At 38.2% G+C, this 13323-nt stretch overlaps 1 protein-coding gene across 7 annotated transcripts in view; it reads right to left on the bottom strand.

The window, feature by feature from the left end:
• Positions 1–13323, bottom strand: part of ARHGAP6 (Rho GTPase activating protein 6) — a 538479-nt gene that overhangs the window by 23325 nt on the left and 501831 nt on the right. For all 7 annotated transcript variants that reach the window (XM_073013872.1, XM_073013876.1, XM_073013873.1 and 4 more), the window contains one exon: positions 9690–9869. In XM_073013872.1, the coding sequence (XP_072869973.1) occupies positions 9690–9869 (180 nt within the window). The remainder of the gene's footprint in view (positions 1–9689; positions 9870–13323) is intronic.

Genomic DNA, 13323 nt, shown 5'->3' with positions numbered 1-13323 from the left:
GAGGTCTGCAAGACATCCAAATGAAGGAGATATCTTGTAGATAGTTGGCAATAAGGATTCAGAGTTCATAGGAGAAGTCTAGGTTGAACATAGACATTTAAGAGACACATATAGATGGTATTTAAAACCTTGTGACCAGCTGCAGTGGCCTGGGAATGAAAATGGGAAGAAGGGAAATGACAGGATATTTAGGTCAAGGGTGAGATTATTCTCTTACTGTATAAATTAAACAGGAAGACATCATTTTTACTGTATTTTTTTTTCAAAGATCATCATCCAACAGCCATGTGCTATTATAACAGTTTTTTAAAACATAACACCTACAGGGTGAAAATGAGAAGAAAGAGAACTCATTTTTTTTTAATGAACAGCAAAGCAAAAAATAATATAGGACAAAAATATATGTCCCAATCTCTTTTTTAGAAGACACTTCCATAAACAGGAAAAGTACTTGCATTTTCATCCAGTTAGTTTAATTTAAAATTTGTTAGGCTTAGACATGTAATAAAAAATTTTGCTCCAGGCACTAATCCATTCCCATTTGGATTTCATTACAGAATAAACAATTAGAGTGCAGGCCCTTCAGAGTGGTGCAACCATGACAATATTAATTCTTTGAGAGTATGTAGTATGTCTAAGATAAATTATCAACTTGGATGCATTATTAGAATAGGTTTCAGAAGTATCATTACTTAAAAAATAACTTTCCATAAATTTTTGTTAAGCTAGTCTGCAATTCAGAGGTTTTCCTCATTCAACTAGGGGACCAATCATAATTATTGAGGCCCATTTTATGTAGCATACGTGACTCTTACTTGGTAACAAATGCAAATAGGAAGGGTCACAGTTATAAATCTATCTATAGTTTCCTTTTAAAAGGCCCATGGTACCATTTTGGTTTGGAGACACTATTTACAAATACATAAAAAAGATATAGTTTAAAAATTTAGATCCATGTATTACAGGAAGACAAATAGTATTTTCCTATGTATTATGCAAAACTACAGTGTATATAATTCATTAGTTAATTTATGTATAATCCATTTTGTTACATAATGATTTAAGGCAGCTTCAAAATTTATGTGATTAAATCACATTTTAAAAAATAAAGGAATGATTCAGAAAATTGGGGTCAGTGGGAAAATGAGGTAAGAAATTTGAAATGATGCCTGAAACTGATTTTTTAATGTTCATACAACAGCACCCAGTACTGTTTTCCTATAATTCCGCTAATCTTTGACTATAACTGCACATTTCATTTCCTAACATTTAATAAAAATGTCAAACTACTGGCTCAGTTAAATTGGATGAACATTTGTTTCTCTATTAATTTAGGTACTTACTGGAGAAACAAAAGTCAAGTGAATAAACTAATAGGAAACAGAAGCTTGAAATAAGTAAGAAAGAAATATCTAGGTAGAACACTGACTTAAGCATAACTTTTTAGGAATTAGGATGCTGTAAAAAAATCTGACTGAGGCAATAGCCCCTGAAATCCAGTTTTGGCTCTGCTGTTTATAATTATTACTTAGACACATCAATCACCTTCTTTAGGATTCTGTTCCCACATCTGAAAACATATGCATATTCATTTTCCTTAATAGGGGTGTTATGGGAATCAAAAGCGCCAAAAAAAAAAATTGAAAATAGATTACCAATTGCAAAGAGATATAGTAATAAAATGTTTTATTAGAAATAGATGAAATAAGTTAAACACTTGAAAAAATAAAAGCAGATAACATGGAGATGGACAATATTTGTTCTGCAATTATTATTAGTTTTTATCAACAGTCATCCATTTGCTTTCAGAGAAGAAGCACTCTCTTCTCTTTTACTTAACACTTCTTTTGGGTAACTCAGTTATAGGATTTTCTCTTGCTATGTCTCTGCTTCCAATCCCCCTCTGAATTTCTAGAGTTACAGCCTATGGCTTCTTGGCCCTTCAACTGCAATGGCCTTGAAGCCAGACTCTGTGTAGCCTCCCCCTGCCAGTTCCTTTTGCCAGACCTTGAATCTTCCCACCATTCACATTATTAGAAGGTAAGTTTCCTGAAGGCAGAGATTATCTGATTTGTTTACCCAGAACTGAAACAAGCTCAGAAATTTGTAGTTTTCTGTCAGCTAGCCTCCCTCAAAGCTAGGGCAAGATCATGTATGCACATGCTGGTACCTGAAGGGGACATATAGGAGCTTCTGGAAAAGGTTATCTTCCCTATTGAAAATGGGTGCATGGTAAGAAACATCATCTCTTCATTAATTAATGCAATGATGGCTGGAAGAGATGCTGTTATCAACTGTAGCCATTTTGTAGCTGAAGATGGCAGAGCAGAGACAGCAAAGTGCTACCGAGCTGCTGAAACTGTGCCCCCCTATATTTACTGTGTCACATAATAGATGCTGATGTCGAAAGCCCTTTGCAGTTGACTATTGTTCTCCTTGCCAGTCAAATGTTTCCTAAATGATGTCTCATTTTCCTCCTCTAACTTTGCCTTCCTACGCTTTCCTCTCTGGAAGCTCTTACCTGCACTTCTATGACCTTCACCCACTTATTCACTTACACACTGTCACTTGCTCAATTTTATGCTCTTTCAGAATACAAGCTAGGGTGGTGATTTCTACCCAATGGATGTGCAGTGAATGTTGCTGAAACGGCTAAAAAAAATAATAATCTAAAATCACCCAGGATTATGGTCTGCATGTGTTATGTTACCCTTGTCTAGATGTTTCTCTCTACTTATCAGTGGTACCAATACCATGCTGCAGCACAGTCTTCTTGCTATTCATTTCTAGAGTGGGAAAATAAATTTTCTTTCCCAACTGATTATCATCAGAATTTTTCTAAGTTCTTAAGCTATTTTTCTTATCAATACAAAAACTCCCAAACTTTTTGAAAAGATAGCTCAATAATTAAACAATGTTTTCATTTTCTGCTTCTGGAATTTTTGTATATAGCAAAATGGGAACTAAGGAGAAGGGTAGTGAAAGACATATTACATTTTTTAAAAAATCAAGCAATTTTGCATATTAAAAAGACAAAACAAAACCCAGCTCAAAGTGATTCTTCATTTACAATTCATTGTTTCACATCAAAATCTCTACTGGGCTTTAGTCAACCATGTAACAATTCTAGATATTTTCTAAGGGTACCATTTATGGTCGTGTTTATCTGGAGACTCAGCTCCTTAGATTTTAATGAGTTCCTTCAAAGCATAATGCTATTCCAAAAAAATCAAAAGAACTTTGGCCTCTCCAGCTTCAGAGAAAAAAATGTAAACACTGCACATATGAAGAATAAAACTGTCACAATTAAAATCTACCCGATAAAATTAAAAATGAAACCTTGAATTATTGCCTAGGGTATGATTGCTATGAGGTAGTTTATTCTATAAACCACTGAGAGAGAAAAATGGTATGAGTTTTCTCCATTTACTAAGTCACCACAATAAACCATTAAGGGCTTTTCGAAGAGCTATTCCCAGGACCCAGCCTTACTGCGCTTGTCACTGGGTGTTCCACACCAATCCACCACTTTACACTTGACCAAGAAAGATGCTTTAGTATTTAAAACCTAGCAAAAGTAAATATCACTGGAAATCATGATGGCATTTTGTAGTTAACAAACACACTAAAAGAAATCACTTTGGCTGTTTATGGGAGCAAAAGCTCAAACAAGGACAGGCCCAGCTTAGAACCTTTGGTGTGGCTCTGTTGTGACAGGTGGTTTAATAATTTAAGGGGATCTGGGTGCACAGGAGGGTCAAGATGCATTACATTTGGCAAATATTTCTCAAGTGCTTGATACATGCCAGGCAGCATGTTTTGGCAATTTAGGTACCTTAGTGAACAAATACAGTGGAAGAGTCCAGGGCTCCTGGGATGATGCTGGAGGATAATTCAAGCAAAGATGAAAGAAATCAGCAGTCTTTACTCCATGGCAACAGGTTAAAGGAAGTGGAAAAGGTTCAGGAATAATTTACTTCTGCTTCCTTCCACCTTTGTGGGACACCAACAGTACACATGTTCTGTCTTTGCAGACAGGGCCAAAGTGAGCAGGCTATAACAGGAATACTTGCTGGCTCTTGAAGCCATCTGCTGGCCTGAACATCAGGGGTGCTGTTAGTCCAGCAGTATTACTGCTGTTAAACGTCTTCATTCCTCATTTTCAGATTGGCTGAAATTTATTTTCTTATTCTTTCTCCACAAATGGACTCCATATCTGAGATACCACATCAAAGTGCCTCTTCTTTTGTGTGAGGAGGCATCATGCTGTAGAAATAATTAATTTAGTCACTGCGTCACTTGGGCAAATGAACTTGGCTTACTCCTCTTGAAATGGTAGTGAGATTTAAACAAGCCAATGATGTATGTAATGAGTAGCCCATCCCTGGTACATAGACAGTGGTATTTGTGATATATAGAAAAGGAAATGGAAATCATATATAATTATGTGGCTATACTGGGAGGGGTGGTTTCTTGCTTGATGACCTAGATGAATGCTTGACTCTTTGACTTGGCGTGCAAAGAGGCTTTAAGAAAATGCAATTTGCATCGGGGAATGAAGAGAACACAAAGCAAAGTTTGGCTTCTGACTTGGAATCCTCATCACAGCCTCTGACCCTTGCTCCCAGTAGTGCTCATTTGAAATTTCCCACGTGCACTAAGCTGGTCCCCAGTTCAGGCTGACAACTCAGTGGGGTGGGAACACACTGGCTTTCCCACGTCTCCACTGCACTCCAGACTTTTCATCAGCTTACAAGGGTGGTGTCTTCTCTTTCTTGCCCCTCTCCTAAGAAGGAGCCCTAGTAAGAATTGTTTAATATCAGCCCTTAGAAGAAGCTGACAGTTTTCTCCATTTGCTCTGAAGTTCTTACTAATCCCAAGAGCAATGATGAGTTTTCTCTGGAATTCCCAATATTAGTTACAGAAGCAACAACTCTCAGAACAATTCATGTATCAATGATTTAGTCAGTGAGAACTTTCTGGTTAGGATAATACCAATGACTTTGTCTAGATATTCATGATTCTTATCCTTGATTTCCAGTGCTCCCACACAGTATCATTTTATGTTAGCCAGTTTTTCAATAGGTGTTGATATCAGAAGTGGAGGGTCATGACTTAAAGATATGGGAATATAAGCAGTATGGACACTGGACAAAATCCAAACATCAAAAATACATTTTTTTTCTAGTAATACAGAATTGCAGTATTTATTCAACAAATAATTACTGAGCACCCATCTTCTGCTATGTACTTTCTAGCTGTTGTGAATGTCAGTGAACAGAACAAACAAAAATCTCAACCTGATGTAAATGACGAGTTGATGGGTGCTGACGAGTTGATGGGTGCAGCACACCAACATGGCACAAATATACATATGTAACAAACCTGCACATTATGCACATGTACCCTAGAACTTAAAGTATAATAATAATAAAAAAACTCTGCCTTTATCAGGTTTGTATTTTATTAGGTTTCAATAAGCATAAAAATAAGTAAATTATATAGTGGGTTAAAAGGTAATAAATGCTATGGAATAAAAAGAAGAGCAGAGTAAGGGCCTAGGAGTATGTATGTGTGGGATCAGGTCACAGCGTTATACACAGTGGGCAGAGTGGGCTTGATTTCCAAGAAAACACCCAAATATGCTTTGATAGAGCAGGTACCTTATCACCTTAATGTAATAATAATAGCAGAAATCTTTTTTTAATGCCTAGTGTATGTTAATTCTTTTCTAGGTGCCTTAAAATGTCATTTCTAATTCTTATAACAATCCTGTAAATTAGGTCATGTTGTTTCATCTTTTGGCTAGGGAAATTAACTGGGGGGGCCCAAGATTACATACCAAATAAGTGGCTGAGCAGGGATTTGAATTTTGGTGGCTCATATTCCAATGCACATGGTCTTTCTACCATACCAGTGTTCCCAAGATATGGTTTCCAAAGGTGTGGTTAGGAAACTACCAGAACTCTGTGGAGATCTTCACTAGAAAGTGCAGATTTCTGGGCCCCATCCCAGTGCTGCTCAATCTGACTCTCTGGAGTGCATCCTAGGAATCTGAATGTCTAAGTTTCCTTGCAACTCTGCTGCACACACAAATTTGAGAACCACCATTATAATCTACTGCCTTCGTATTTTGATACCTGTGGTCATGATACCTGCTATTATGATCTATTTCCAGCTCAAGGATTTCCAAACCAGTACCTGAAAAGCAAACAACCAATGCAAAAGACTGTCCTAGCCAGACTCTTAAATTGTGTGTCAACCTCTGCATCTAGGTGCCTCTTCTGTATTACAGGACGAAGCCAAGTTCTTTTCTGCCCTTTTCCATTAACTCAGAGAGTGGCCACTTGAAAGAGGCAGTCTCAGCATCAGGAAATGAAGGACGTTAGAACACTCAGAACAAATTTTGGGTCCCTGCCAGGCCTCTGTGAGCTTCTATAGCCCTTCCACCAGTTACTTTATGGAATCACTGCCTCCAGGTCTGTTCTGCCTTTCAGGACAAGCTCACAGCTACCTTTCCTAACAAGTCTTCCTTTCTAATGCTAATAGAAGTGACACCTCCCTTTCCGAGCTCCTAAACCCAAGGACTGTGAAACTGCACAATAACTAACTACTTTTAACCATCAAGCCCTGACTAGCTTCATCCTTCTTTGTTTGGAATTATAATAATTCTGAAAACTTCTTTAAAAAGCCAAACAAAACAAAACAAAATAGCTATATACACGATTACATTTTTGTCCACCCATGCAGATCAGCTTTGCTGACCAACCACCAGCCTTGGTGTAGCCAACTAGTTTCTGAACTGCCAAATATGCCAAGAGAATCCAAAATGTGATGAGATTAATTTTCTTCTGTGTTTTAAAAAAGGAAGGAAGGGAAGTCAGTGCTAGGGCATAGAACCATGCAGATTTTAGAACCAGAAGGGATCTTAGCTATTATTCATTCAAATCTAGTATTTGATAACTAAAGAAATAGAAACAGAAGAAGATGAGGTCATGTAGCCAATATATAACAGGGACAGGACGATAGTAAATTTTCTGGTTCCAGAGTCAGTTTCTTTTCATAGACCAAGGCTTGAGATATTTGTGTCCCTCTTCCTCCCACTGCACTGTTATTTTTCTGAATATATAATTACTATAAAATCCTTCTATAGAGATCAAGAATGATTATATTAATGGTTAACTTACTCCAAGAAAGGTATCCTTAATTTCTCCATGCCCAAATCTTTTCATACGTAAAAGGAGTAAGGCTCGGTAATATGGAAATCATATGTCACAGAACAACCATTGAGTCATTCATTAATTCAACCAATATTTATTGTGTTCCTACCATGTCCCAGGCACACGGGTAATGCAGTAAAGAAAGTACTACAGGTAGAAATGGGCCCCAAAAATCATCCTGTCATGTAGTTTACATTCCTAGGGAGCAGGGAACATAAAACGAGAAATTTGTAAAACCCAGTGTTAACAGTGGTGAGTGCTAAGGGGAAAAAGCAGGGAAAGGAAATAGGGAGTGATGATGTGTGTGTGTGTGTATGTGTGCAATGGCGGGTGGAGGTGCATTTTAGACAAGGTGGCCAGGAAAGGCCCTATGAGAAGTAAAGATTGTAACTGGAGACCAAAAATATGAGAGAATGTCGACATCAATCCCTACAGAGAATGGCAAACAAAGATCAGATTTGGGAAAAGCTGGAAAAGGTAGAATGCTGATGTTTTTATACTGTTGTTAGTAATTCAGGTGGCAGGAAATGGAAAGAAAAGGTATGACACAATTAAAATGGCAGCAGCTGTGTTTTCAAAGAAGCCAGGAAAAGTTTTGTTGGTATCTGAGTTGAAAAGAAATGCTCGATGATATGTGGTTTCATATAAAGGAGAATTTTGCTTAGATAATAGAATTAAGTTTGATGAGAAGTATTTTGTTAAAAAAAAAATCCAGAGAACATGAAGTAATGCCAAGACTACTTGGCAAGATGATATGTGACTTAAACTTGATGAAAATGTTGAAAAGTTCCGATATTTGATTCATCCAAATATGTAGTTAGTTATGAGGATTTAGGCTGAAGTGTAAATTTTATATAGAGTCAATTATTAATTCAACATTTTTTGAGAGCTTAGCATATGCAACCCAGGGGCAATGCTTCAAAGACACAAACAGGAGATGTCCTTCTACCTTAGTGAACTATTCATTTGCTCTTCCTCCTGGGCATCCAACCAGGATGCATTTCCAAGCCTCCCTTGAAGTTAAGTGTGGCTTGTGCATAAGTTCTGGCCAATGAAATTTGAGTGGACAAGATGGATGACCTTTCTGGGGTTGCCTGTAAAACCCTAAAAAATGTCAGAGCCTCGAAATACAAGGAGCTGGGATTCCTAAATCACCACCTGGAAGGTTGTCCACCTAACACCTGATTAAACTTTATGTCAGAGTGATATTTATTTCTGTGTTAAAGTACTGAGATTTGAGGCAGCACGTGTTACCCAACTAATATAATTATTAATTAACACTTGCATAAACTGCTACAGTTTTCACAATACTTTCACATATCAAATGATTCTGGTCACCACCCTGAGAATTACATCATCTTTTTGTTTTTCCCATTTCTAAAGCTAGAGTTGATGTTTAATGAGTATTGAATTACTTCATTACAATCATGTAGGTAAGACACAGAGGGCAAATATTCTAAACCACTGGGTCTCAAATTTACAAAAAATAATTGGTATAAGACAAGCATGGACATAAATCTAATGCAAAGCACTTGATAATTGTAGACAAATTACTAAAGAAATTTAAAAGAAGTAACTAGAATTCTTGGTTGAAGGAGCCACAAAAGGCTCTAGTGGAAAAGGCAGACTTTATAGTGTTTGCAAATTGACAAGAGAAATGGGAGAAAAAACATGAAGAAGGTTCCTGTAAATTTTGACATGCAATATTAGTGGTGAACAGAAATAGAAGAGAGTTGGCATTTGTTTTAATGTTTCAAGGGAAGTTGTAGCAAGCAATGCAGTTTGATGAAGGAAAACAGGAACTGGTAATTCAATACAAATCAAAAAAATATTTATTGAGTGCCTGCCAGATGGAGGGCTTTCCAAAAGTGTACAGAGGATATGGAGAGGAGATAACAAGGGTGCAGTCCTTGTTTTAAATGCATTTATACTCTACTAGGGGAAATGGTCATAAACAACTATACACAATGTTGGGTAAGATAAACATCAGTAAGGACAGTAATGGAGTTCAGGAGACAGAGAAGTGGCAGGGGAATGACAAAGGAAAGACAGGTGAAGCTTCATGTAGGAGGTAAAATGTCAAGATTGACCTTGGAGGAGGTGAAACCACTGAGGATGCTTATGAATACATGAATTCATGAGGGACACAGAATTCCATAAAGAAGGGTTTTATTAACATCTTGAGCAAGGACACTGCTTTATAATTAAATGACTCCAAAATGTGACCATGGTTTGGAGGACGACAAAATGAAAATTATAATTTGGTATGTTTGTTTAAACATGGAATCACAAACTCAAAATGACATCATAGTTGTGCAAATTTCTACTCCTGCTGAAACTGCCTGACTTCCAATGAATTCAGTAAGCAGCACTGCACCCCAGAGGGTGGTCTATTAGAATTTCATCCTGCCTCCAGAGGCAACCAATAGGCAGTTTGCTACGATGTCTTGCCACAGAAGGGCCACCTACCATGAACAGGGCTTCATAATTTTCAATCATCTTTTGCACCACAGCAATGATGGCTGTGCTCTCCTCAGCCCGGGCTGAACTCTGGACTGAGAATTCTTTGTCTGATGACTTCTGCTTGTGCAGCAGGTTGGGTCCAAATATGGTGGCTAAGTTTAGAGATGTCATTTTATTCCCAGTGACCTATGAGAGAACAGAACACAAGGACTGTTGTTATGTTTGCCCTTCAAAATACTGGGTGATTCAGTAATCAAGGAAACCTTTTACTCTCCATTTTTTTTTATCCTTCAAGGATACCATCATCTCTATTAGAATCCATGGAGGGCACCATGATTTTCCTTTTGCTTTCATATCTTGGATTGAAGCTCATAGTTCAATGATCATCTCAATAGCATATTGAGTAAAAATTTGCAACTCTAAGTCGTTGATTGTAAAATGGGTACTATATAAAATTTCTATCCTGTTTGCACTTAAGAAATATTGACACCCATCCATCCATCTATTCATTTCTCCATCCATCCCTTCATCAGTCCATAATCTCACCACTGATCCATCCACTCAGCACCTATCAGAGGCTGGGCATTTTTCATATATTTTAATTATTTTAAAACTTTTCCAACCATGATTACAACACAGTCCTTACTTTAAAGGGCTTTCATTCTAGGGAGGAAATAAACCTATCACTTACAGGTAATGAGTACAAAGTATAAAGCTCTCAACTCCGAAGGCCCCAGGGTCACTACCACAGAGACAGAAGCATTTGCACAAACTCTCAAAAGAAGAATAGAGTTTGCCAGGCTGAAAAGCAAAGGATCTTGGGTAGGGGGTAACTTTACAATGGAGAAAGCACCACACATGCAAAGACAGAAACATCTAAAATATGTCATGGAGCCCCAGGAAGCTCAGTGTGGTAGGGAGTTCTGCAGGAAAGACAGGCAAGGGCCAGGTGAGATGATCTTCGTGTGTCAGACCAAGGAATTCAAATTGTGATCTAAGGGCAAGAGGATTCTGAACAGAGTAGAACAGAAATGGAATCTGCATTTCAGGAAGAGCAATCTATGGAACAGGGGATGGGGGATGCAAGAAAGTAGGACTACCTGGGACATGCCACAACAGTCTAGGCCACAGCAGCTAGTATCTGAACTAGGAAGGAAGAAGTAGGGATGAAGAGCAGCTTCCAGAGTTATGGAGGGGGTGAAGAGTGAGGAGGATAATGCAGAGGGTAAGGATCTTGTGTTTAAACAAATGAAAAAATGGAAGGACAGTTAAGTGAGGAACATGAAGGGCTGACAAAGGGTTCCTGGAGACTCCAGCACCCTTAAGGAGCAGCTGATGAAGGAGGCCAAGAATGGTTGAGAAGTTAGAAAAAAAGAAACCTCTGTCCAAGAAGAAATGACAGGGGTGTTTCAAGTGAGTTATCAACTGTGGCAGAGGGTCATCGAGATGTGACCCTTCCCTCCAGAATGGACTCTCTGATGGTTCTGATGTCCCAGCTAAGAGTCATGTCAGTGGTGTGGCAGGAATGAGCCACAGTTGCAGAAGTGGAAACAGTGAATGTAGACACTTTCTTCAAAAGATATCACAGAGAAGGAGGAAGAAGAAATATAGGAGGAGCTAAAGGGGAGTACAGGGTGAAGGAAGGGAACTATGTTTTAGCTTGAAGTATAAAAAATTACTCATATTCAATATATTAATAATTAGAAAGTACAGGTAAGCAAAAGGAAAAAAAATGCCCATAATTTTACCACTGCCAAGAATCAGCCATTCCAATGCCTTCCTGTGCACATATATACATGTATACCTGATATTTTCTTCTTTAAAACTGGGATCACATCCATATATTATTTTGTAATTTGCTTACTGTCTCTTAACAGTATGTTACAATCTTTCCACTACAAAAATATCCTGTCTTCAGTCTTCATTGGCCCCTAGAATCCCACTGCATGAATAAACCATGATGTGTTTTAACCACAGTCAACTGATAGGCATTGATGTCGTCTTGAATTTTATTATTATAAGCAATGGTACAAAAAATACCCTTGAAAAGACATTTTGTGAGCGTGGGTGAGCACTTTTTAGGAGTAAATTCCTACAAGTTGACTTGTTGTAATAAGGAATATGAACATTTTTAAAGGTTTGGGAATTTTTTCTACTTGTCTCTTTTTTCAGGTGAATGGGAGAGTCTGAGTAAGTTTCTCTAGGCTAGGGTTTCTCTACGTTGGCACTAGTGACATGTAAGGCCAGATCATTCTTTGCTGTGGGGGCTGTCCTGTGCATCACAGGATGTGGAACAGCACCCCTGGCCTCAGCCCACTAGATGCCAGGAGCCACCCCTACCCTCAACCTACAGTTGTGACAACCAGAATTATCTCTAGACATGGTCGCATGTCCCTTGTGGGGTAAAATTGCTCCTGGTTGAGAACCACTGGTCTGCATGAATTTTTATTTATCTTGCCAATATCAATTGAGTGTCAGGATCAGTATGGGAACTGTATCTGCTTGGTGGGGATCTTTTGCCTGGGAAGATCTACACAGCCTTTGAGAAGCACCGGGGTGCCCAGCATAGAATTCAGGAGTCCTGATGAACAGCTGAAACAAAGCCCTCTGAGCCCCACTCTCATCCTGTGGAGTCACGGGTTGGTGGCTGCCCTGCCCTACAATCCCAGCATGGTATACGAGTTGTATTATTTTTAGAAGGCAAGGCTGTTTTTAGGTGAATGATTGGCCACCAAGGCATATTATTTCATGTGATAAACACAATTTGAAAGAAAGTACCCTTTATGTAGGATCGTTCAATCATTTTTCTTTGTTTTATTTCATTGATAAGTTTTGTATTTCATTGACAAGTTTTCATTTTATTTTTCATTTCTTTTCCTGAAAATTCATGGTTAAGGTGAAAATCAAACACATGTCATTTTCAGATTCCTCCCTTTAGAACTCAGAAGTATTTGGAGTGTTTCCCCTTACCCCTTTAAAGTCATATTAGGGTTTTCTCATTTTTTTGAAAAACATTAACAAATGGAAGATTTTGTTTTCTTTTAAAAGAATGTTTCATACAAGAACAATCTAGAGCTCTGTTTCCGCTCTTTCCTTCTCCTGTTGCTATTCTGGGAATGGAATACAACCCATCTGTAAAACTGCACACAGATTCCAGCTGCAGACCAAGCTGCTTGGGGTTTGTTAACACTTTTGGGGTTTATTGTGTTTTATTGTTTTGTAACATGGAAAGGAGACTTGCTCCCAGGCAACATCCACCTTTTCTCCATGTGTTTCAGCATATATTTTTATATATACTATATGGTTGTATCTAGGTAATACAATGTACCCTCGAGCCAGGCCATTACTTCATTTTTTAATTAGCTAGCAATTCAAGAAAACTTTTATCTTCACTAAATGAACATCCTAGGTCATTTCTAAACTTCATATGAATAGCTCATATCTGTTAAAAGTCTAGTATGTACAGGTACCAGGCTAGGGGCTTTCCACTGGCCATTGCAATTCTTTCTCACTATAAGCTTAAGAAGCAGCTGCTGCTGTTGTCCCTATTTTATAGACAAGGGAAGTGATGCCCAAAGCTCAGAGCCAGGAGATGGTATAGCAAGAAGCGAAGCTGGTGGCCCCACTCTAGGCAGCCCTG

Source organism: Chlorocebus sabaeus, chromosome X, assembly GCF_047675955.1.
Source record: "Chlorocebus sabaeus isolate Y175 chromosome X, mChlSab1.0.hap1, whole genome shotgun sequence".
NCBI classification, from domain to species: domain Eukaryota; kingdom Metazoa; phylum Chordata; class Mammalia; order Primates; family Cercopithecidae; genus Chlorocebus; species Chlorocebus sabaeus.
This window is presented reverse-complemented; position numbering and strand designations above follow the sequence as displayed.